This window comes from Myotis yumanensis, unplaced genomic scaffold, assembly GCF_028538775.1.
Source record: "Myotis yumanensis isolate MYYU_CA2020_CCGP unplaced genomic scaffold, mMyoYum1.0.hap1 SCAF_5, whole genome shotgun sequence".
Taxonomy (NCBI): domain Eukaryota; kingdom Metazoa; phylum Chordata; class Mammalia; order Chiroptera; family Vespertilionidae; genus Myotis; species Myotis yumanensis.
Genome location: NW_027223756.1, coordinates 96,575,092 through 96,601,351, shown reverse-complemented (window position 1 = coordinate 96,601,351; position 26,260 = coordinate 96,575,092). Strand labels below are relative to the sequence as shown.

Here is a 26,260-nt window from a genome sequence, read left to right as displayed (position 1 = left end):
AAAGTGATACAATATCCAGGCACAGCGATGTGCATGTACTCAATGCCATTGAACTGTACACGTAAATGGTTAAGATAGTAAATTTTATGTTATGTGTATTTTTACCATAACTAACTTAAAAAGAAAAGGTATCTAGGAATCAACCTAACAAGGAAAATAAAGACTCTATACAGAAAAATTTAACCCACCACAGAGGGCACAAAAGCACACTTGAACAATGGAAAGTCATATCATAGTTTTGGATAAGAAAATGCTATTTCCTAAACATGAAAATTCTCCCTAAATTAAAATTTTAAATTTATGATTCCAAAGTCCATATGGAAAACTAAACAAAAAGAACTAGGTGGAAAACTCTGAAAAAGAAGAGCAATGAAGACAGTTTTATTAACTACCAGGTAATAAAACATACTATAAAGAATTAATAGCCCTAGCTGGTTTGGCTCAGTGTTTAGAGCGGTGGCCTGTGGACTGAAGGGTCCCGAGTTCAATTGTAGTCAAGGGCACATGCCCGGATTGTGGGCTCAATCCCCAGTAGGGAGCATGTAAGAGGCAGCTAATCAATGATTCTCTTTCATCATTGATGTTTCTATCTCTCTCTTCCTCTCTGAAATCAATAAAAATATATTTTTAAAAAAGAATTAATAATTAAGAGTGTGGTATACTGACACATGAATTGACAGAGACCAATGCAAAAGTATATAAAATCAAAAAAGAGACTCTCCCCGCCCTATACTGGGATTTAATACATGATAAAGAGGGGATCTTGTATGAATGAGAAAATATGGACTATATTACACATCCCTATTGAGTAGCTATCTGGGGGGAAAAATTGTATCCACATCTCATACCTTACTATGCCAGGATAGGAGAATTTAATTTTCCAAGCAGCACAAACAAAAACATCTACGGCTACGGACACCAGGGTTTCTTTCTGATCATCCCACAGTCAACAAGCCTCCTCTCTAACCCATAGAGAATAAGATTTTAGTGCCTCAAATCTGCATATGAGTGGTGAACGGCTGCCGTGGGAAGTGTGAGGTAAAGGACTCCTGTTTTTCATTATAAAGCTTAGAACAACGTACATGTACTATTTTAGGGTAAAACAAATATTAAATTACACAAGAAATTTAATTGCTGGGGGAAAGAATGGAGAAAGAGAGATGTAACAGGAGGCTACTGTGGTTCTCTAAGAGAGAGCCAATGGCAGCGTGGGCCAGGATGGCAGCAATGGAGATTTTTTAAAAAGCGGATTGAAAAGAAATGGAAGCAGGATGAAGAGAGATCTGCACTCCCAGGCTCATTGCAGCGTTATTCACAATAGTTAAGACATGGAAACAACCTAAGTGTCCATCAGTGGACAAATGGAAAAAAGAAGATGTTGTGCATATAACAATGGAATTACTCAGCCATGAGAAAGAAGAAAATCCTGCCTTTTACAACATGGATGGACCTAGAGGGCACTGCGCTAAGTAAAGTAAGTCAGACAGAGAACGACAAGTACTGTATGATAAAGAATCCAAAAAAGTCAAATTTAGCCCGGCCGATGTGGCTCAGTGGTTGAGCATTGACCTATGAACTAGGAGGTCACAGTTCGATTCTCGGTCAGGCACATGCCCAGGTTGTGGGCTTGGTCCCCAGTAGGGGGCATGCAGGAGGCAGCTAATCAATGATTCTCATCATTGATGATTCCATCTCTTTCCCTCTTCCTTCCTCTCTGAAATCAATCTATAATAATAAAAGCATAATATGCTAATTAGACCGGACATCCTTCCAGACGAAGCCGGGGCTTCGAGGGAAGCAGGGGTCCTGGGTGCCAGAGGGAAGCCAGTGCCGGCAGCCAGGGGAAGGAAGGCCTACTCTTGCATAAATTTTGTGCATCAGGCCTCTAGTAAAAATATATTTAAAAACAAATTAATTAATTAAGCCAAATTTATGAAAACAGAATGTAGAATGGTGGTTACCAGGACTGGGGAGGGGGATATTGGGGAGATGCAGTTTAATGTTACAAATTGTAGCCAGTAGATAAACAAGTACTGAAGATCTAACACACAGCACAGTGACTACAGACAACAATACTGTATTACAGACTTCAAGGCTGCCAGGAGACTAGATCTTAATTGTTCCCACCACCAAAAATAAGCGATAATTATGTGACACGATAGAGGTGTTAGCTACGGTGGTAATCATATTGCAATATATAAACGTATCAAATCAACACGTGCACCTTAAATGTACACAGTGTTATATGTCAACTATATCACAACTTTTAAAAAGTGGAGAGCTTTTTTAAAACTGTGGACAGAGGGTCCACAGTTCTTGCCGATGGAAAATGTGGGAGGGGGTGAATAAAAGATGATGACAGGTACTTGCCTGAGCAACTGGGTAGAAGGTGGTCCCCTTTAGTAAAATGGGAAGAAGGGCGAGGAAAGAATGGATCCAGAACAGTAAGAAATTATAGCTTCTGTTACTGACAGGTGAAGTGTGTGCTGTCTATGAGTCATTGAAAGATTGATCCTGAAAGAACAGTTTATTCCTGCATCTGACCTTGGAGGAACGGTCAGAGCCAGAAATAATTATTTGAGATCCATGACATACAGATGTATTTATATCCACAACACACTATAAATTTACTTACTGAGTATAAAGAGAAAACTTCTTCTGTGGCACTGTATTTACTTACAACTCATGTATCTGTAGTTTTACATTTATTTTTATATTTATTAATTAATGAATGTTTGTTTCTTCAATTATAGTGTTTATTACTAGGGACCTATAGGTTCTACTCTGCTTCCTAAGGATTTTAAAATCAGTGGAATCACTTCTTTATGCATTCATCCAATGATAGCTGACATTTTCTCGACCTTGATCTGAAAATCAGCTGTGCCTAATTAGAAAGTTTATAAATATTCTTGGATGAAAGGCTCTCTCTTGAATAAGGATCATTCCAATCAAAATCACGAAGTGTATAGGATTTGGTCCCAAAGGACTGGACAGCGGACATGCTGCGTTTTGTCCTGCACTGTGTTGGAATGAGCAGCCCAGAACACTCACCTGTAGAAGCTCAGCGTGTAAGAGCAGCGTGTAGGCAGCCTCCGTGTAGTTCTCACAGTCTCGGTGCAAATCCCGCAGCTTGTACAAGTATCTGGTAAGAAGGGGGTGTTTTTTTGTTTGTTTGTTTTAAATGTTTTTATTGATTTTTAAAGAGAGAAGGGAGAGGAGATAGAAGGGTAGAAACATTGATGAGAGAAGAACATCATTGATAGGCTGCCTCCTGCACGTACCCTACTGGGGATCGAACCAGCAACCTGGGCATGTGTCCTGACCTAGAATTGAACTGTGGCCTCTTGGCTCCTGGGTCAAGGCTCAACCACTGAGCAACACTGGCTGGGTAAAGGGGGCATTTAGTCGCCGGGGAGCTGCTCTAGCATTCAGCTCATTCCACAACCAAGCCACAGCCTGCTTTCCCATCTCTTCCCCCGCTCGTCCTTTCTCTTGGGCAAAGGAATTCCTTGCATTCTATCTTCCTATTCCTTTAACCCTGGGAGCTGCTTCCTGCCTGTGTGTCTTTCCTAATCCATCCACTCTACTTTAAACTGTTCATTGAAGGCAGTAGTGTTTACTTATTTATCTGCATACCATGGACCCCTTTGAGAAGCTAATAAGAGCTATGGGATCTCCCCCAAGAAAGGCATATGAATATGTCCAAGTGTGTTCCATGCTCAGGGCTTGCTGGATTCCAGGCAAATCCTCATGCCTCTCCCTGGGCAGACTTTCCTGATCGCCTTGGCCAGCATCTCCCACCCTTCCCTGGGACCACAACACCATCCTCCCTACGCACTCCCTTGAACTGCACTTACTGTGTATCTGTTTAAACCAGTGATGGCGAACCTATGACACGCGTGTCAGAGGTGACATACAAACTCATTTTTTTGCTTGATTTTTCTTTGTTAAATGGCATTTAAATATATAAAATAAATATCAAAAATATAAATCTTTGTTTTACTATGGTTGCAAATATCAAAAAATTTCTATATGTGACACGGCACCAGAGTTAAGTTAGGGTTTTTCAAAATGCTGACACGCTGAGCTCAAAAGGTTCGCCATCACTGGTTTAAACAGTTCACCCTTCCAAGTGGAAGGGGGAACATCACATACATTTTGGTGTCTCAAAGCAGCAAGCATGGGGTTGGGGTTTAGTATTTGTTGATTGAAAAAATAAATAGCAAAGCCATGACATAAACAGAAAAGCAGACATTCCCTTCAGCTTACCTTATGTATATGTCTTCTCTCTTCTTTTCTTTATAAAAATTCTATAAAAAAGTCCAAAATACCAATGTAAATCAAGAGTTATTGACTAATTTGCCATGGAAATGGCCAAATAGTTACTTTTGTTTTTCAACAGTGTCACTTCTCCAGAGTTTATTATTTTCATTTAACAAACACCCCCACAAGGAAAGGATGTGGCAGTTTACACAGAAGACAAGTTGAAGGATTGTTTAGAACCATGTTTCTGAGTAACTGGAGGGGAACCTTCTAAATCAGGGTGGGCAACTTCCAGTCCTTGGGCCTTAAGACCCACGAAGTCATGTGGTCTGGCCCTGCCAAGGCATTAGGGGTGAGTTAATTAAATGTTTGACCACATATAGCAGGCTAATTTTAGGATGATAATTTTGTATGGCCTGAGAATGATGTTATAAAGATCCAAATTGCCCTTGGCAGAGAAAAGGAACAGGTAGCTGGCTTTTCCTCGTCACCTGGTGCTCTGCTTTCTCACGGAAACAGGCAGCGGGTCTGGGTTTACAGTAAGCAGAGGCGTGGCAGCCCAAACCTCTGAGGTCTGAGGTCCCTGATACATACATCTAGGGAAAGGCGAGACCGAAGAATTCTAGCATCATGAGGTTTCCAGGCACTAACACTCTACTCATGGTACAGTGTTTCTCACGCATGTTCGCCTGTGCCCAGGAATTCCAACAATAAAGCAACGACATGTAAACAAGGCAGAGAAACCGGTCGAGGATGGCCCTCAGAAAGAGAGCCGAGTTAAGATCTTCTGCTGCATTTTCCATCCCTGTTTCCAAATTTATCCTCAATGTCTGTGGCTGCTGGTATCTGCAAGCCCAAAGATGAGGTGGCTGTTCCCATTACACTCAGCAGAACAAACTCCATAAAGGTGGCCCCGGGTCCCTTTGTGTCTGTGAGATCGACTTGGAGCTGATGTGCATGGTGCAGGGGAGGCCTGCAGAGCCCTCCCGCCATCCTAGAGGCTTGTCACCTACCAGCACATTGACAGTGCAGCTCATCCGGTTTTCCTTGCTCTCATCATGCATGACGATGGTCCTGTAGTCCAAGAGGTTCTCGAGGAGGCTGCTGACCAGGAGTGCGAATGATTCTCCTGAGCTGGAGAGGTATTTATGTTTCCGGAAATGTTCTAGGAGCCTGGAGGGTGGAGTTGAGACAAATGCCCATGTCATCCTGTCACTCCAGCACCATTTATGAGCGCTGTCCAAGGTCCTAGCAGCAGGTGGCGCCAGATGAGGAGACACACACCCTTCACGTAACACAATTACTCCAGTTCCACGGTTTCTTTAGAGCTTCAGCTCAAGCCCCACCATCAGCTGGAATCCCAGCCCACAGTGCTTTTCTTTGAATTTGCAACTGTATTTTTTTTGTTGGTTTTTGTTTTCTTATCAATATCACAAAAACAAGAACCTTTGCCCAAAAGGTTTGTGTATGTTTTCTGATCAATCTACTCAATCTAATCATCTTTCTTGTCTTTATTCTCCCTAAAGCCTGGCACTTCAGGGCATCCTGTGGGCATTCTGGTGAGCTGTGTGTGAATGCCCAGCCTAGAGGAACCTGGGAATCTAGCATAAACCCAGACACGTGGCTCTTCAGATACAGTGTTATTTTCAGAAAAAAGAGAAGGTTGGAAATAAGACTGAGATTAAATCCTCTTTCTTTGGACACCTATAGAGCAAAGATTTTTATAGGAGCTTCTTAGATTAGACAATTAGAAGAAAACGTGGGAGCAAGAGAAAAAGAAGAGGAAGATGTGTTCAAAGAATTAGTCTGGATCTAGAATTATTCTTGGGCACTGGAGATTTATGTGGCCATATTTTTCTGAGGCAGTGATCCAGGAAGAATGAACACAACAACAACAAAATAAGATATTCTATGTGAAAAATCAGCTATAGGACTAAAAAATGAGTTCACATTTGTAAATATTTTGGGTCTGTTTGAATGTGTGTGTAATTTCTGCATTTTAATTCCTGTATGAGATTAGAATTGTAAAAGTAAAAAGCTGGGAGGTTTAAAACCAGTTTGAATAGGCAGATCTAAGAGAAACAGGATAAAATGATCAACAAATGATCTTATTAGCCATTAAAGACAATGTAAGAAGGACTTCTGGTTCTTTAAAATACAGATGAGTCATCAATTCATTTCTGAGCACCCAGTGTGCTGGTTCCTTAAAAAAATCTCAAGAAACAAAACCAAACAAAGTTGGGAGACTTGTCCTCAAGTACAGTCTAGTGAGCAACACTCCCCCAAACAGGTGAATAACGAAATGGCCCAGGCACACCTCCCACCAGCTGGTCAATATCATAAAAGTTCAGAGAACACAGACTTAAATAGTCTAGAAGAGTTACAGCCCTGGATGATGGAAGGATAAGATAATAGTAATCGGCAAAAACCCAGAGCAGCCAACATATGTTAGCGCGAAATCTGTAACAGACACTGTGAAAATGCATTATCTCGATTCATCCTCACAACAACACCAAAATATAGGTCCTATTATTGTAGAGGGGAAAAATGAGGCATTGGATAGGTTATGTGACTTGTCCAAAGTCAAACTCCTAGAATGTAGAGAAACAGGATTTGAAACCCAATCTCTCTCTAATTCCAACATGCAATTGTTTTAATCATTCTTTTTATACTGTAATTCCCTACATGAGATGGACAGTTAAGAGGGCAAGAGAGTGAGGGTAAAGGTCTCTGGGGATGTGGGTGGGTGGGGAGTAGGAATGGTAATGTGAGCACAGAGCGGGAATGAATGTTGGATTCTGGGCAGTGAAAAGACCAACCTGGCTGGAGATATTACTGGTGTTCTTAGAGGCCTTTAAGGGCATAGGGTATTTTATTTTTTAAAATATATTTTTATTGATTTTAAAAAGAGATGGGGGGGGGGGGGAGAAAAACATCTATGAGCTGCCTCCTGCACGCCCCCTACTAGGGATTCTGCCTGAAGGCCAGGCTGTGCTCTGACCAGGAATAGAACTGGCGACCTCTTGGTGCATGGGATGACACTCAACCAACTGAGCCACACCGACCAGAGCAGGGAACAGGGTATTTTAAAATGAAAAGTGGACTTTGAAATGTTTTCTTTTTCTCCCCATGTTTGAAATTGTTGATTTGAAGCCATAATTAGAGGTGTTATCACTGTTGATGAAGTTCATCAATTCAAACACTGGGCAAAATGCTTTGAACATCTCTCCCTCCCTCCACCTGCTCTGTTCTTGATGGCCCAGCTGGCCAGGGGAACATGGGCATTGGGCTCATGTCAGTTAAGCAAGTATCACTGACCCCAACGAGAACCAACTGGAGTGGTAACCCCAACGATTCTGTGACTATCAGTGGGTTTGTAAGTGCGTGGAAACCTGTTTTGTCCACTCCTAAATGATGTCATCAACTTGAGATTTGCTGTCTGAAATACTCACAGCTTTTCGAGAAGGACCTTGTACTGCTCATCTCCTTTGCCCCCTTCCACCTCTTGGTCCAGCCTTGTGATCAGCTCATTCTCAAACTGAAAGCAGAGTCAGAATTTCACAGATGTCATACCCTTTGGAGAGGACAGGAGTGATGCCCGGCCATCCTTTGCAGACCTGCCCAGCCCCCTTTTAACTGTGAATTATTTCCAGCGTATACAGAGGAAGACCACTTGTCACATCGTCCATTACGGCACACCGAGGCCCCATCAAAACTTTCTAATGTAGCCACATGCTACTTTACCCTTTGCTTTACATTTGCACAAAATAATTAACCCAAAACATTATTTTCTTATCACATCTATGCAGGTAAATATAGCCTAATGATTCTAATTTTCTATTTTGTTTTTGGTTCTTGTCTTAGCCTTGCCAATGGGATTGCTTTTTTTCTGATTTTGCAGATCTGTAGAGTTGCAAAATCTTCCTTTCGATATTAATACGTGGTGTAGGTAAAGAAAATAAAAGAAAGAGAAAATATATCAGGCACACTGAGATCACTAAACTAGAGACTGCTGCATCATCCTCCCATTTCACCTCCTTACTCTCTCTGCTGTGCTGCAGCAAATAGGATTAATGTGCCCGAAGTCCAATTTTAATTATCTGGAGACTAGTGGCCTGGGGTATGAAATTCGTGCACAAGTAGTGTCCCTAGGCCTGGCCGGCTGATCGGGTCTTCCTTCCCCTGGCTGCCGGCCAGGGCCTTCCTTTGTTCCGCACCACCCCCTGGTGGTCAGCGAACGTCATAGTGGGTGGTCCAACTCCTGAGTGGTCGAACTCCGGAGGGGACAATTTGCATATTAGCCTTTTATTATATAGGATAGAGGCTGCTTTAGGAAACTCCTGCAGCAAAAAGACTGCTTTGAGGCCAGCCTGGGATGGAATATCTGCTTCTATCTCTAATTGCCTTACAAAGTGAAATGTAAAAGAACATTTGTAGACCTACTTTGTTTAGTATTATTCAGGTTATGGCTTCTCTATATAGAAAGAAAATAAATAAGAGTTGACTATGTTCATTAGTAAAATTATAGGTCTACACCTCTTACCATATGGAAATTGCCATTTCCACTGAAATTGAACTCACACTGCATCATATCAAAGAAAATGGGGATGGTGGCTTTGCGAAGCTCTACTTCAGGGGTCAATGTGACCTCCAGAATGGGACCCACCATGGACGGGATGAATTTAATTTTGTGGGGACCTGAAATGAAAGTAAGAAAATAAAAATAATTTCACTGGAGGTAAAGTGTTACAATCTTCCTCCACAGGGCCCGTGAGAAAAGAGTACGTTTATGTGGGTAGATCAACTCCATTCAGACCTGGGTGACTACATACTGTATTCTGACAACAGGTGGATGTCATAACAAGAGGCCCAGAGTCAACATTCACTTCCAACACACAGACAAATTAATCTTAGGGTTATTGGAGTTAAAATAAAAAGAGTCCATCCTGGCATGCTCTTCACACAGGTGTGTGCATGGGCTCATTCAAGGTCATACACTCACCCAGGTTATACCACATGTCCCGGATCCTAAAGCCGATTTCCTTTCTCATGTCCCCATATCTAGGAAGAAGACCATAGGCAAGAGAATGATTTGCAATGAAAACGAGTACCTATAATAAATGAGTGCCTATAGCCTGTGTTCTGCTAGATCATGTGAAAGGCGGGTTTGGATACCTAACCAAGCCCCGAGGGGGGGCACCTTCCACAGCAGGAGGGGCCAACGCAAGCACTGGAAGGTAACTGAGAAGACGAGGCTGACAAGCTGGCTTAAGGGGGCAGAGCGAGAAACAATCTGGCTGCTGTTAAGCAAAGAAATGAAAAGCAGAAATACTATTGGGAAGGGAAGGGGGGTATGGTTTGTATAGTAATGGGACTGGTGGCTAATAACCATGCTGAACGTATACACTTATATCTGAGTAACCATGTCTCATACCACATTGGGAAACTCTGGACATACATTCTCCATGGGGGGATATTGCTCCCGAAGGGGTGAAAATTGGTTCTTGGGGGCAAAAAAGCCTGCTGTTTTCATGAATAAAGTACAGGTATACAAGTAGTATATAAACAGATATGCATATATTTATTGGGTTAATATTACTTACGTGTGATTAGAAAAACAATTTCTAAAAAGGTTACTTATAGGAGTTGATAGTGGGGACATAAAAGTGAGAAACCCTGACCTAGACAGTGGTTCTTGGGGGAAGTGACTACGAATGACCTGGAACTCTCTTGAAGAATACATGTGCCTGGCTATCCCTCCCCACACGCCAGATCAGAGGCTGGGGCTTGGAAAACCAGAAGCAGGAGGGTCAAAGCAGATACTGCAAACGTTCCCAGGGAGCTCCACATGGACCTACAACCATCCTACAAGCTCAGCTCTACATTTTTTTCTACTCATGTGACTACTGTGCCAAACGTTTGTCAAATTCCTCCTTTGGAGATGCCTTCAGAAGCCAGTATAAAAACTTCACTTACGGTTATCCAAACAAAATCAAATCTCTCCTTGAAAGAAACTGTCACTTAAGATATTCTAAAGAGTGAGATTCAGGTGTCCATCTTAAAAATCTATCATCTTTTGATACCCACCTCACAAAGAAATCTACAAGTTTTACTTTTACCTTTGAACACACAATCACTATGTCTCCCACTCTGAGCCACTAACAGCCGGTGTTTTCGGGAGGAACCAGAGGTAGAGGTGCTAAATAATTTGTCTAGAATGCCAGACGTTCCAGAAGGGGGAGCAGAGCTGAAATTTCACAGCCTTTAAATGATAAATTCCTCAAGTTCTTCCGAACCGCACAGCCTTGGAGTTTCCAGGCTCGCGAATTCCGAAACAGACCCGAGATGAAAGCAATGCAAAGCTTCCCTGAGCGCTCATCACTCTCATGCGTGAGTCCACTTTGAATTCCGAGCAGGAATCTGCAGGGCCTGTTTAGGTGATGTGTCAGACTCGGCTTCTGTGCCCAAAGGACTACTGAGAGGCACAGAGGAGCCTGCTTTGTGAAGCACTAACGAGGGAGGAAGAGGCACTGTGCCTGCAATTTGGACAAGCTGCCAGCAGAGGGCCAGCTGTTCCCAGAGAATGTGATGGGTGATGGGAAAATGAATGGGGCCTTGAGAAAAGAGGTGATTCTGGGGAAATCGATGAAATACTTATAAGACCTACCTCTCTAACAACATGGCACCCAGTGGACAGTGATGTCTGTGATACCCAAAATCTTGTTTTGAAACGGAAAATATCACCTACCTAATCTTAAGCAAGTTTGAGAGGACACTTACTTTTTCATAATTTTGGTGCGCTTGGCTTGAGAGAAGGTTTCAAGCTGAAGGGACTCGTGGGTGAGAAATGCTACTGCCAAATGGAAGTAATTGTTCCAGAGCTGTTCAAAATTAATTGTGTGGGCGAGAAGAAAAGGAAAATAACATTAATAAGGGTCATCACCAAATAGTGCCATATGGAGCAAGTCACTTGCCGGGGATTAATTTTAAGAAATCCACAAGACTTCTTTTACTTTCTTGTGTTTCAATTATTCTGCTCTGAAATTTTTAATGCAGTATTAATATTAACACGTTAATATTAATTTTAAAAAATCCAAACTATTATATTTGTCTATACTCCTGGGATAAAGGCAAGCTGCTGCCAAGAAGCATACCTATTTATAGTAAATGGTCTGGCAACATGTATGAAAAGCCCTAACATTCTGCCAAACTTCTGAAGCAGTAAATACTTCAGGACTTTATCCTGGCAAAATAAATCATGGCTATTTAAAAATACTGAGAACAAGGAAGGCCCTCCAAGCGCTATTTAAGCTAACAGAAAATGGAAACAATCTAAATGTTCATGAGAATATGGCTAAATAAATCTTGGAGTAGCCAGACAATGGACTGTATCAGCCATTAAAAATATTGCAAAAATATTTACTATCATCAAGAAGATCAAAGAAAAAGTAAATAAAGTAGATTAATAGAGGTTATCAAAGAACTGCACAGCTCAATTACATATTGGCACATACATACAAATACATATGTACAGATATGCATACGCATATATACATACACACATCTACATGTATACTTATGACTCCCCACTTTTAACATTCCACAGATACAAAGACATGACCCAGCAGAGCACGTCACCAACAGAGCGTAGGCTGGCACATAAGCTCCATGAGAGCAGGGCCCTGAGTGCCTTCACTGAAGCCTAGAACAGGCCCTTGCACATGTAAATATTCTAATATTTGTTGATGAATGAATGAAGGTGCAGCTAGTGACCACCTGTTTGGTTATCACTTTGTGGACGTTCAACCAAGTGTGTATACAAACCACTCTTTAGAAACTGAACCATCTGTAGGCAGAGCACATAGGTTATGTTAACAGCAGAAGATAGTCTTTCAATTTCTGTCTTTTTGCTTAGTTATATTTTCTACCATTATTTTTTTTTAAACATGTATTAGTTTTACAGAAAGAAGAAAAAACCCTGTTTGACTATGTTTGGAGGACAGAGGAACAAAAATGTGTGCCTTAGGAAAGGACAAAGGACAAGAAAATTTTTTCATTTGAAAATGAGAAAATCTGAGGTGACATTTCCCAAAATGAGCTGGTTCTCTTGCTTTGGCTCAGAATCCAAGGAACTCCTTGGTACATAGCAGGCTTACCTGAAGTTCAAAGCCTGCCTGATCCATGAAACGCCTTGTGAGAACCTCAGCAAACTGGTTTATGGCTCGGAGGAAAACCCTTGGGGAGGAAAACACAGGGTAAGAAAGGCACCTTCGTGTTCACTGCAACACTTCCCATCTATGTTAAAAACAAAGCAAAGCAAACCTGGACTTGGCAACAGACGACCTTTAGATCAACCGAGGTCGTTAAGAGACCAATGACAGAGCACGCCTGCAGAGGACACTGAAGGTCAGTGTCTGGAACTGACTACAAGCCCCATTCAAGGCTGCATCTCAATTTAGCCCGAGGGCAGAGCTGGGACAAGCCAGGCCTCCCGAGACGAGAGGCTCTGCACTCTATCATGCTGCTCCTGATCCAAAGTCTATGCAATGTGTCTCTATCTGCATAGAGAAGGGAAGGGTTTTCTAGTCAGGTATGAGGACCTTGTAGAGCTAACAATAATGGTGAGATTAATGATTTACTTTATCTACCTCTTTAAAAATTCTGAAGCTCCTTTAATAGAACATATGTATTTAGTTCATTTCACTTCCATTCAAAAGTATTTATTGTGGGCCAGAATCTACAAAGCGCTGGCTTAGATTTTGCTTTGAAAGAGACTGTTCCTGGTCTTATGACATTTAAACATTGGTGGGGGCCATTTGCCATTTGACCGAAGAAAAAATATGGAAAATTCAATGAGGGGGTAAAGAGGTTTGGGAAACCAAAGGAAGAGAGGATGACATCCAGGTCAGAAAGGCTCCCTTCACAGATGCCACCTGAGAAGGACCTGAAGGAGTAAGTGGCAGGGTGACAGCCAGAGGTGAGGAGGAGGTGAGGCAGGTGGCAGAGCAGTGTGAAGGGAAGGACAGAAGACGCTCAGGGTCTGGGAAGCGGCCAGTCTGGCTGGAGTGCAGCTTGGAGATAGAGGGAAGAGTGGAGGGTAAGGCTAGAAAAGCAGGCAGGGCCAGGATGCCGTCTTTGACCATCAGAATGACGAAGACCATATGGAGCCGCTGGCAGGTGCCACGGAGAGTTGATGCTGACGATTCGGTGAGGAGACTACAGTAGAGAGAAGGGGGTAGAGAGCAGGGTCAGAGCAACAGCAGCAGCCGGTGAAATCAGGAACATGAGCACACAAACCAGACTCATGGAAGTGGGAGGAGCCTTGCTTTACAGATGGTGGATTTGAAGCAAAGGATTTCACAGGCCTTCACAAAAGTCAGAGAGCTATTACTAGGCCCAAGAGCAGTGACCCCTGAACAATGCAGGGGTTAGGGGCACTGACCCCCGGCACAGTCAGAAATCCTCATATAATTTTTTACTCCCCAAAACTTAACTACAGTCAGTCCTTTGTACCCACGGGTTTCACACTGGCGGATTCAACTAACTGTGGGTCAAAAATAGTGTTTTCAATCTGAAGTTGGGAATCATGGATGCAGAGGGCTGATTATATTAATAGTCTACTATTGAGTGGAAGCCTTACTGATAACATAAATAGCCAATTAACTCATATTTATGTTACATGTATCATGTACTGTAGTCTTACAATAAAGTATGCTAGAGCAAGGCAATATTATTTTAAAAACATAAGGAAGAGAAAATACATTTACTGTGTTTATTGAAAGAAATCCATATAGGTGGATCCTCACAGTTCAGCCCATGTTGCTCAAGGGTCAGCAGTATTCAGAGTCAAATGCCCCGGGCCTGCCCGGGCGGGCTTACCTGCTCTGAGTCATATTCATGACCATCCAGTCTTTGGCATAAACATTCTTTCCAATCAGATCCTTAAACATGATAAAAGTTTCCATGAGGAAGTCCTGCAGAGAATGAAGGAATGGCTGGAGGAAAACTGGGCTATATGTCATAAGGCTTCCTCGGCACATGGACAAGAAGAACACTATATCAGAGTAAGCTGTCCCTAGTCTCTCACCGACAGCTTAACTTTTTAATAAGGTTTTGGGGATAGCAAGCATTTCACAGCTATCGTATGATTTGATTCTTACATTATATACTCTGATGAAAAAACTGCCCACATTTTACAAATGATAAAACTGAGGCTGTGAAAAATTAAACAACTTGCTCAAAGTTGTAGAAACTAGGAGCAGAAGAGCTGAGGGAAAAACTTGGGGTTCTGAACTCTCCGTTTAAAGTCAAGTGCTGTCTGAATAGGTCTACTGCATTTAAAACAAATTCACCAACAATTGTTGGAAAACTGATATTTCAAATGACTGAGTCCAATTTTCCTTTATTATTGTTAGAACAGAACAAACATGCTATAAATAAGAAGCAAAGTCAGGGTTCTTCCTATTCCAGGAAGGCAGCCACATGAAGCCTGGGAGAAGGGTCCTAACTGGTCCTTAAAAGAGATTCCAGCAGTGGATCATGATGACTGTATTAACTGATAATCAAAGTCCAATATTGGCCAAACGGCGGTTTTACTCAAGGGGGGGGGGGGGCGGGGGGGGGGGGCTATGAGCAAAAAGGAACACAGAACAATTGAGCTAAAAACCAAAGCTAAAAACTTCGAAAAGCTTTTTTATTTATTAGCTAGTTAAATTTAGACATTTTCCACTCGGATTCCTGAAATGGAAACCCTGTCCAATTTCTCTAACACCGAACCAACGCAGTTCTATCTTATGAATCACACCATGTAGCAGAAAGAACACAGGGCGTGGGGGGCAGGGGCCTGGGCTCTATTTCGAACTGTTCTCCTCGGGACACTGGTCAAGGTGGTTAACTCCCTGCACTTTGGATGCCAAACAGCATGGGAGTGAGGGCAACTCTGGCTCGAAAATCTGTGATGCCCCCGAATCTTCCCTTCGGTTCAATGAGAGTCAAACTTTGCTTTCTTCAATTCTGAAATCATAGACATATTTCATGCCTCTTAACATGTTTCATCAGATTTTAAGTGTTCCCACCAATTCATTAACTATTCTATTAACCGTTTCCCTCAATTCAACAAGAATTCATGGTTTGTGAACAAGGATTCGATTTGGATGCCAAGGTCTCCACATTGAACTCTTGGTAAGCTAAGCTAAGGGTAAACAGTGATCACATAATGAAGGCAATTCCCAGTTCCTTTTGCTCATAGCCCCCTTTTAAGTAAAACAGCTGTTTGGCCAAACCCTCCTTTTATCTACCACTTCCCAGTGTTTCAAGTGATTCATTCAGAAGGCAGCAGGAGGGGGGGCAATCTACTGAAAGTCAGAAGATCTATGTGTGCAACATAGCCCTACACCAATGACTACAATTCCCCATGGGGATAATCTTCTTTTTAATTAAATAATAGAGGGGGAAGAGCACACCCTTGTTTTAGAAAACACGAGTTAAAACTGTTTTTTTTGTGTTTTTTTTTTTGTTTATTTAATGGAGCCAAATTGTCAAGAGTTTGAATTTAGTATAACTTCCACTATTCTACTTGTTTTTTGAAGCAACTTTTAAAAAGTCATTAAACTATTTCTATATTAATTTTAAACTACATCATAATAGTAATAAGATTATTATTATAAATAGCTCATCTTCCAAGGCATTAACTACATGTCAAGCACAAAGCTAGTCATTTTCTATGCATGGATTCAATCAATACTCAACTCACAGTACCCCTCAAAGTTGATACTGTGTACTGCCTTACAGATGAGAAAACTGAGGTTAATGAAGTTAAATAGCTTGCCTAAAATTTCGTAGAAGGAAGTGGAAGAGGCAGAACTCAAACCCAAATCTGGGTTCTTAAATCTACTACACCATCTGCCTATGGAGAAACAATGCTACCCTACCGGAAGCTTCCATCTCTCCCCTCCCCCCTTCCTTCCTAATTCTCATGCACCTGGTCTCCCAGACACGCCTACTCATTGCTGTGGGTCCTGTGCCACACTGCCTGCCAGAGCATGGCCTGAGTAGAGGCCCAAGTAGGCCTCCAGATTAAGCCACATGGTCCAATACAGCGTTCGGAGAGTTCATGACTGGGCCAACTACTAAATACTACTAAGCAGTCGTTTCCCTCCAACTCCCTGTGTTTTTCCATCATGGGACCTCACTAAATGGAGGGTGACTGGCATGAAAGGAGCTGGGTGTCCTTGTGTGCAATGGCCATGGACCATCCAGAAAGGAGACAATCTAGGGCACAAAGAAGACTGAAACATGCATGGACGATGGGAAGTGATTGAGAGCAAAGACCACTGACTGCCATGGGACATCAAATTGCTAATCCAGATCCATGTCCAGCTCACTGCTTACAAGATGATACCATCAGGGACATTTACCAGCCACTAAAAAATCCCTGAAGGGAAGAATTCTGGGGGCAGCCAGAGGCCTGGCTTAGCCCCTCAGGTAACCTTTGCTTATACCCTGAATAGTAACTCTGAGAACAATGTTCTTGTTTAAAACAAGGGAATGGAATACTTTCAACTGAAGATATATGGGTTGTAAGGGGCAGGCATTACCTCTTATCTCCCTTCCCAGGAACTACTGAAAAGGATGCCTTCAACCACATCTCAGAAGACCTTGCACACCTCTGCCTAAAACCCTTGCCAGGCAGGAGTAACTATTGTCCCTAAAAATAAGACACTACCCTCTTTTGAGAGCAAAAACATCTCCCAGAGGTTTCTAAATAAAGCTCTCTTTAAGCCCAAGAAACTCAGGGGGTTGAGTGAGGACCCCGGGTATACAAATTATACTCGTCTTCAAGTCCTATCGCAGAGAGAAAGAATCAATACTTTTCTTCATCACTGTGGACCCCACATGAAAGGAGCTGGCATGAAGGTGGACGGGGAGAGACCCCTGGACGCCTGGTGCTCAGTTTTGGTTACTGTTTTTGCTGAATGTAAGAATCCTGAAGGTCACCAGGACTCAGTGAAGACAACTTACACTGATGTCTTGGTTGGTTTTGAAAATGTTGATATAGTGGGTGTAGTGGCTGTCGTCCATCTGCCGCAGGATGGCAATCATGCAAGCAACAAAACTTCCCTGCAGGAGAAAAAACACAGGCCCCAAACCCCTTAGACCAACTGACAAACAAGATTTGGGCACATGTACTTGGCTTTCCCACCCAATCACCTAAGCAGGGACCAAGCAAACTGGAAACATTCCAAGGGTTCCCAGGGTACTCGCTGTGCTGTTTCTGCCTGAATCGACCTCTTCAACGTTGGGGTGAGGAACGTGGAGGGCTTCCCACATCCCGTGAGCAGCGAAGGTCTGTGCAGCCCGTAGGTCAGGGGCCACTGCCTTCACGATCTCAGCTAGAATACTAGTGAAACCCCAGCTTGTGGACTCCAGCTTCTTGTTGAGGCAGAGTTGTTGGCTAGAGGTCCAGAGAGAAACGTCTGGAATACTTAGAGTGTTGGGAGGAATATGGTTTGGAGGAAAAAGAGAGACAGCAAAACAGAGCAGAGGAACAGAGAAGACAGGAAGTGAGGCTCCTGGTGGAACACTTCAATGTCATTTCTGCAACTCTAGGAGCCTGGAGCCAGTTACTCCCAGTATGTCACGTGTGTGTAACTGTGCACCTATTAGATGATTACTATCATTTCTATTTTTGAGGTCAGGAATTACATATTTAATGTGCTTCCCCCTCATCCAAATGTATTTGATTATAATTTTTCTAGCCAGAGGGCAAATATCCAGAGGTAAATAGCTTCCTGTATTGGCATCATTATGAAAACAACACAAATTTAAATGAATTTGGCACAGAGCAGATGAATATACAGCTGTTCTTGGGATGGAGGGAATGACTTTCTAAACCCAAAAACAACCAAGTCTATTCGTGTACACCTCCTTCTGAATGAGTCTATCTTAACCTCTTTCGTTTTAAAAGTTGATTTTTCTAATTATAACACAATGTAAATTTAATGCACGAAGGCTTGTCACATATACTGCAACCCAGCATTGAGTTTATATTCCCATCAGTGTCTACACTATTGTTTCTCCAGGCTTTTACCTGTTCATGGTATTGAGCTTTTATTTAATCTCATTTTTGGTTAATTTGCATTTCCTGCTTTGAATTACACATTCTGTCCATATGTTTGTCAGTCACTTATTTTTCTCCCTTTGCCGTTTGCTCATATTCTTTATCCTTTTTTAATTAAAATATGTTTTAGTGGTTTGTAATCGCTCTTTAAATATTAAGGCTATTAGCCACTTGTCACATATTTAAAAATGAATTTTTACAGTTTGGTGCTTAAAGTTTCATTTGCTTATATACTTTTTTTTTCACATATAAGACTTTAAATTTTTTACCTAGTAAAATCTATTGTCTTCTTTGATGGTATCCTTTCAATTTTTTAAAAAATCATCAATCTCGAGTCGGCCTGGTGGTCAAACCCCTCTAGTGTTAACTACAACAATTAAGGCTTGGCTAGAACAAGACTGCGCACAGAGACCACAAGGGGGTGCACCAAGAAAGCATAAAAGATGCGGAGACAAAAAAACATGACAGAAATGGAGGATATGGAGCTAAGAATCGCAATTTTGAGGGCTTGCCATAAATTTGTGCAGAGCCTCACGAAAACTAATGAGACCCTCGATGCTACGATAAAGAAATTAGAAAGTAAGCATACACGGACTGAAATAAAGAATATTATACCCAATAGCAGACCAGAGGAGCACAAGAATCAAACCAAAGATTCGACAAAAAACACCCAATTGGAAAAGAAAAATGAAAAAAGAATCCGAAAGTGTGAAGATAGTGTAAGGAGCCTCTGGGACAGCTTTAAGCGGACTAATATCAGAGTCATTGGAGTGCCAGAAGATGAGAGACAGCAAGATATTGAAAACCTATTTCAAGAAATAATGGCAGAAAACTTCCCCCACCTGGAGAAAGAAATGGACTTACAGGTCCAAGAAGCGCAGAGAACCCCAAACAAAAGGAATCCAAAGAGGACCACACCAAGACACATCATCATTAAAATGCCAAGAGCAAAAGACAAAGAGAAAATCTTAAAAGCAGCAAGAGAAAGAGGCTCAATTACCTATAAGGGAATACCCATACGACTGTCAGCTGATTTCTCAACAGAAACTTTGCAGGCCAGAAGGGAATGGCAAGAAATATTCAAAGTGCTGAATACCAAGAACCTACAACCAAGATTACTTTATCCAGCAAAGCTATCATTCAGAATTGAAGGTCAGATAAAGAGCTTCACAGATAAGGAAAAACTAAAGGAGTTCATCACCGCCAAACCGGTATTATATGAAATGCTGAAAGGTATCCTTTAAGAAGAGGAAGAAGAAGAAAAAGGTAAAGATACAAATTATGAACAACAAATATGCATCTATCAACAAATGAATCTAAGAATCAAGTGAATAAATAACCTGATGTACAGAATGAACTGGTGACTATAATGAATCAGGGACATAGAAAGGGAATGGACTGACTATTCTTGGGGGAAAAGGGGTGTGGGAGATGCGGGAAGTGACTGGACAAAAATCATGCACCTATGGATGAACTCAGTGGGTGGGGAGTGAGGGTGGAGGGTGGGGTGGGAGCTGGAAGGAGGGGAGTTATGGGGGGAAAAAAGAGGAACAAATGTAATAATCTGAACAATAAAGATTTATAAAAAAAAAAAATCATCAATCTCTTTTCTCTTAAAAATAGGTATATATTCATTTATATTTTCTTTTAGCTGCCTTAGGATTTAAATTTTTTTTTTTTTACATTAAGCCATTCATTCTATCTGAAATTTATTTTGTGGGTATAACATAAAACAAAAGTCAAACAGATTTTTTCCACATTGTTCATGTATTTTCCAAATAAAATTTATTAAAAATCTTCACTTTCCCCAAAGGTAAAATTTTCCATTTAAAGTCTCCTTTTAAATTCCCTCAGTTCTGTCCTGTTGATATATGTACTCTATTGCTTGAGTCTAACACTATTTTAATTACTGCAGCATTACAATGTTTTCAAATCTGGCATGCATATCCTGCATTATCACTTCTACTGGGCTATTCATTATGTGTATCTTCCATTTATTTTTTACTCTAATATTTTTGTGACTGCATTAAATTAACAGTTTTTGAAATTTCTGCATAGCTATTTTTGTAATATAGAAAGGTCGCTGAATAATATTTATTTTGAAACCACTTAGTTTAATAAATTATTCATTAGTTATTAAGATTTCAGTTAACTCTCTTGGGTTCCCTAGACATAGTAGCCATTTCAGCTAAAAATAATGACAATTATGATATTTTTCCTTTTGAATATATATTTAGAGTATGTTTTTTGGTCTTATTACATTGGCTAGAACTTATAGAAAAATCTCAACAGTGTTGAGATTTAATATTTTAATTCTCCTTTTTATGGCCATTACCTAATGTGTGCCTGGTGACTGCATGTTAAAAACATCTCCTATTCTTAATTTGGAATAGATGTTATATCACATATAATTTGGCATCTTTGGAGTCATGAAGCATTTTTCCTTTTATTGAATTGATATATTTTATTAATGAACCCTCTAATATTTAACTCTTCTTGAATACCCAGAACTTTATTAAGCCATCTCTATAGTTATGAAAACAGTACATATATAGTGTGTGTGCATATGGATATGTTATATATATGTGTGTGTGTATTTCTTTTTTGTGACTGTGTCTTTGCCTCTTTGTATGTTTTTCCCTCGCTTTCTCCGTCTTATGTTTATCTTTCTCAAGCATTCTTGCTGTGCTCGCTCGGTCCCTCTGTCACTCATGCATCTCAGCCATGTCCACAGCCATCATCTTGCTTTAATAGAAACATGGCAGCAGTTCAGCCACTTTCACATTCACGTCCTCATCCTTCCCTTCAAACATACTGAGCCAACATCCTTGAGTTAAACAACAAGAGGGGTAAAGGATGATTCTACTAACAGGAGCTGAATAGGTAAATTTAAATTCAGACATACTAAGTATTATCTATATCATTATGTGTATCAATATATCATTTCCTAAACAGCATAGTTACCAACCTGCCTTTCTTTAAATATTCTTTACATAATGGCAGCAATGGTGTGGCATTAATGGTGTGTCCAGCCAGCAGCTATACCTTTAATACAAGAACTGAATCCTTTTATAATAAGCTTTGGCTCATCCTGAGTTTTGATCTAGCAGAAAGATGTTTTGCTTGCAAGCATTTCTCTACATGCTTATTTGGATTGGCTCCAGCACCTGTATGGAGATCTTATGAGGGACCTCTTAGGATTTCTGCCTTCGCTGGAAGGCCCTTTCCCATACACCCACACTCCCTCACCTTCTCCAAGTCTTTGTCTAAATTCTACCTTCTCAGGAGAGCCATTCTTAACCATCTTGTTTAAATTCTCCCACCTTTATCCTGCACATTATTTTTCTCCAGAGCACTTATCTCCTCCTTCTAACATTATTTGTTATTTGTATTATTTGTTGTTGCTGTAACTACTAGATAGGAAGCTCTGCTATGGTCGTGATTTCTGTCTGTTCTGTCCCTGATGTATCTCCAGTGTCTAGAAGAGCACCTGGCATACAGCAGCTCCTTAATACATATTCGTTGACTAAATAAATGGTTTTTATTTACTACAGCAATTTGGGATAGCTTTCTTACTATGTCCTCTAATGAAAATCTAACTATATCTTTTAATATCACAAATAAAAGATGTTTTGCTTTTATAATGATAGAACTTGGCTTTCAATAGTTACCTGTGGTTTCAGTCATATTTTCTGACATCTAATAGACAAAGTAGATGGAGAATGAGATGCCAGAGCAACACAGGCACTTCTAAAAGCACCTTAATCACAGGTTCTTGAAAATGTTTGTTTGTTTTTTTCTTGGAACCAAAAGCGCTTTTCTCTGAACAAGGTGCCGATCTATAAGCACACTGAACATCAGTGGAACCAGGATGCAAGGGGGAAACTGAACTGACCCGAATTCTTCCCGGGCACCTAAAGGGCACAGTTAGAAACAACTTGGTAAAAGCTGCTGGGGACAGGGCTGGTTGACAACATGCCCAGGCTCTGAGCCAGGCTGGCTGCCTGGTCCCAACCCTACTTCATCCTTCTGGCATGTATGTAACCTCACCAGGTTTCTTAACCACTCTTTGCATGTTTCCTCATTTGGAAAAACGGAGCTAATGAAAGAGCTTCCTAGCAGGATGGGTGCAAGCTTTCGTTGAATTATAAAGTGCTTAAGACAGTTTCTGGAACACACAAATAACTGGCTAATGACTTCTATTATCAGCACTACAGCTGGGAGCTGTCACTATTATGGGTCTAACGAGGAGGATCCAGACAGAGCCTGCAGAGACAGAGTCAGAACTAAATTACTTGAGATGGTAGAGGAAATGCTGAAGGCAGCTACCAAAACCCCTCGTTTTCTGCTCACAAAGACTCAGATTTTCCTTGAATAAAATATTAAATACTCAGAATATTCGGTCCAACAGAAACAGCGTTATCAGTCTCCCTAGGGTGCCCGCACGTCTCGGTGGGTCTCTGCTTTAATGTATTAGACCAGGCTTTTGTTTAACCTTCAACCTGAGCAAGACTCCTCAGGAATGGACTGGCATGCCTTATATTTAGGGAATCCTTAAAAACGCTCCCCTTAACCTTCCCACCCTGTCGGGTCGTCTTCCCACAAGAGAAAACCAGTCAGAGTTAAGATCTGCTTGCAGTGGTAACACGCCACCCATCCCATCAGCGGAGGCTGGAAAGTTCCAGACCCCTCACGCCCAAGCCACAGTGTGTGCAGGCACAGATGCACACGGGGCTGGGCGGAGCCTGAGTCTGGTCCAGGACGCTGGTCCCAGGCCTCACATTAAGGCAGGTGGGACGCTGAGGCAGCAGCAGCAGGGGGCCCCTGAAGCGATACTCACGACGTGGGGAGACTGCCGGTTCATCGCGATCACGGTCCGATTGATCCTCCTCAGCAGCCGCTCCATGATCAGCTGTATGTGCATGGCCGTGGGGCCCTGGGGAGACAGACAGGCACACCCCTTCTGACTCGGGGCACTTTTCTGCGGGAAACCTTGAAAAGGAGGTTTCTGGCTCCTCCCTCCCAAGCAACCTCTGATCCAAAAGGAAAACAGGGTTGCACAGAAAAATACCTAAGGGTTTCCTTTTCTCCATATCTTTGCCTGCACTTGTTTGTTGATTTATTGATAAAAGCCATTTCCGACAGGTGTGAGGTGATATCTCATTATGGTTTTAATTTGCATCTCTCTGATGATGAAAACATTTAACTTTTTTCATATGTCTCTTGGCCATCTGTATGTCCTCTTTGGAGAAGTGTCTATTCAGGTCCTCTGCTCATTTTTTTATTGTGTTGTTTGTCTGGACAGCCCAAGCAGACTAACATAGGGATTTAACAGTTTGATTCTGTCAGGTGTGACTTTGAGCAATTACTTAACCTTGTTGAGCTTCAGTTTTTCATAACTGCAAATAAAAAGGTTCCCTTACAGGGATTAGTTAGGCAGATGAACACAAAAATGCCTCATTACTGTGTGCATCTGCCCAACTCATTTTTTATTTTTCCTTCTTTCTGTTTTTGTTTTATTGGGGCGGGGGGTGATTTAGTGTTACACTCATTCAAATTCAACTTATCAATATTCAACCTGACTTTTCAAAGCCTTTACCCATTCTTGCTTCATGATATATATTTTGAAACTCCTGGTTAATGTTTCAAATAATTAAATCATTGCCGAATGTAGTTTTATTAAAATATCAAGTATTGTTAGCTTCCCCTCTCCCTCACTACTTTCCTTCCTTGCTTTTTATTACTTATTTATTTGCTTCCCATTTCTTTGAATGAAAGTGATTCATAAAACCTGCCTCTTGCCCTTGTAGGGCGGCTCAGTTAGTGCGAGCATCGTCCTGTACATCAAAAGGTGGTGGGTTCAATTCCAGTCAGGGCACATACCCAGGTTGCAAGTTCAATCCCTGGCCTGGGTGCATGCGGGAGGCAACTGATCGATGTTTCTCTCTCACATTCATGTTTCTCTCTCTTTCTCCCTTATCATCTCTAAAATCAATTAAAAATTAAAACAACCATAACAACAACAAGCCCCCTGCCTGTCCTGGTGATGCTGCTTTCACCTCCAATTACATAACATTTCCATACTCTAGCCCTGACGAGGTGTGTAAGTCCTCAAAGGGCCTTGTGTGGAGGAATGAACAGCATCCCCTGAGCCCTTAAGAGATTTGCCATCCAGCAGGAGAGCTGGGGCATGAGTATGAATAAGCAACGCACAGAGATGCCCGAGGTCAACTCCAGGAGGTCAGCTCCAGGAGGACAGGGCACTTGCTTCTCTCGTTCCCTCAGGCATTCTTAGACCTATCACAGGGCCTGGAGCATGGGGGCGGCTTAATAAGTGTTTGTGAACCGAATTCATAGCTCAAGGTACAAAAGGATAATACCCTTAAAAAAGACAAGGAGGCAGAAGGGAACTAGCAGAGTGTGGGAGTTCGGGCAGGATTGTGCCAGGAACAACTTCTTGGAGGTGTTTATTGCAGCTGGACTTTGAAGAATAAGGACAAGGAGGAGATAAAGTTTTGGGAAGGAGAGGGAATCCTGGACTATAAAAGAGGCATAGGAATCAATCAGTGCCAGTAATTAGAGCCAGGAATTAGCTGAGGATATGAGAGAATATGGGAAGACACAGGAAGTTAGCTTGTACATTTTTAAATGCTTATGGTGGGGGGGAAAAAGCAACATACCATCACCACCAACAAAAATGATTGAACTTACTACTTTAACAGAGTTTATAGATCAATAATTTAGAATGCCTATGCTCATTACAGGAAACAGTATAGGGAAGAGAAAAATAATTTTTAAGCCAGTTAAAAAAATAATTTTTAAGTCATTTCTGAAGAATCATTCTCTGTAGTAAGAAGGTAGACAGAGATATTATATATATTTTTTAAAAAACAACAACAGGATCAGAAGTAGAAGAAGCCTAAGAAGTCATCTCGAACAATTCCTAATGGTATTATTGAATGGCAAAGTGGGCACCATGAAATTGCCAAAGGATAAAGAGCTGGTAATACTGGGACTAGAAACCCAGCACTGCCCAATTCCTGGGTCTCAGACTAGTTTAGGCTCATTTACGTAAATGCTTTTAGAGACCCTAACCCTCACTAGGCCAGAGTGCCTAGCACACTGTTGCCAACTTTATGGGGTTTTGAGCTTCATTTTAGTTTTTTAATTACTGAGTTGTAAAGAGTTACATTTTAAAAATGTTATTATGACATGAGTAATCACATTTATTTATTTGTCACCAAGTCCTTGGTTAGAATCAAATCCTTAATCACAAAATTCCTTATAGGAAAGTTACTCCATTTTATAATGTGGTTTCTAAGAATACATTTAAGCAAAAAAAGGGGGGGGGGTGAGGATAATCTATAATTAATACTAAAAATATTTATAGTAAAAATTGGGGCTCAGGGAAAGAAGAGACAGCAGGTACATAGCAGTGTGTCCTGCTGTCCCTCCGTGGCGGAGGTGTGAACTCTCAGAAATGCAGGCATGCCCATGTCATGGCCAGCAGGAGACGAGTCAGGCTGTGGCCAAACTGGGGTGGACGCTGAGAGGTGAACACAGGATCTACCTATGGGGAAAGGGCAGCGTTTCTCCTATCCCTCAGCAGAACTGAATCTAAAGATATCGGTCAGAGAACGGGCTTAGGCAAAACCAACAGTGATTTCCCTGCTCTGTAAGTTAATGCCATGCAGTCATCGTGGGAGGTGGTGACCATGGTTAGCACTAAACTGAACACATTCTGCAAGGTTTTCCAGCCTCTTGAGTGGAGGCTACGCCTCGGCTGTGGGCTGTGCTAGTCTGGGACATTGCAAATCCAGGCTGATTCCGCCCCAGGTTTTGATGGGCACAGTTGCCTAAATCATAGAGACGAGGCCA

General features: G+C 41.6%; 1 protein-coding gene across 3 annotated transcripts in view; it reads right to left on the bottom strand.

Annotated features, from left to right (window-relative positions):
* Positions 1-26,260, bottom strand: part of DOCK5 (dedicator of cytokinesis 5) — a 207,977-nt gene that overhangs the window by 38,230 nt on the left and 143,487 nt on the right. For all 3 annotated transcript variants that reach the window (XM_070416608.1, XM_070416610.1, XM_070416609.1), the window contains exons 27-37: positions 23,223-23,318; positions 17,284-17,382; positions 14,143-14,237; positions 12,420-12,498; positions 11,044-11,144; positions 9,266-9,324; positions 8,807-8,961; positions 7,716-7,801; positions 5,277-5,436; positions 4,270-4,310; positions 3,052-3,142 (exon numbers count right to left, since the gene is read on the bottom strand). In XM_070416608.1, coding sequence (XP_070272709.1) covers positions 3,052-3,142; positions 4,270-4,310; positions 5,277-5,436; positions 7,716-7,801; positions 8,807-8,961; positions 9,266-9,324; positions 11,044-11,144; positions 12,420-12,498; positions 14,143-14,237; positions 17,284-17,382; positions 23,223-23,318 — 1,062 coding nt within the window. The remainder of the gene's footprint in view (positions 1-3,051; positions 3,143-4,269; positions 4,311-5,276; positions 5,437-7,715; positions 7,802-8,806; positions 8,962-9,265; positions 9,325-11,043; positions 11,145-12,419; positions 12,499-14,142; positions 14,238-17,283; positions 17,383-23,222; positions 23,319-26,260) is intronic.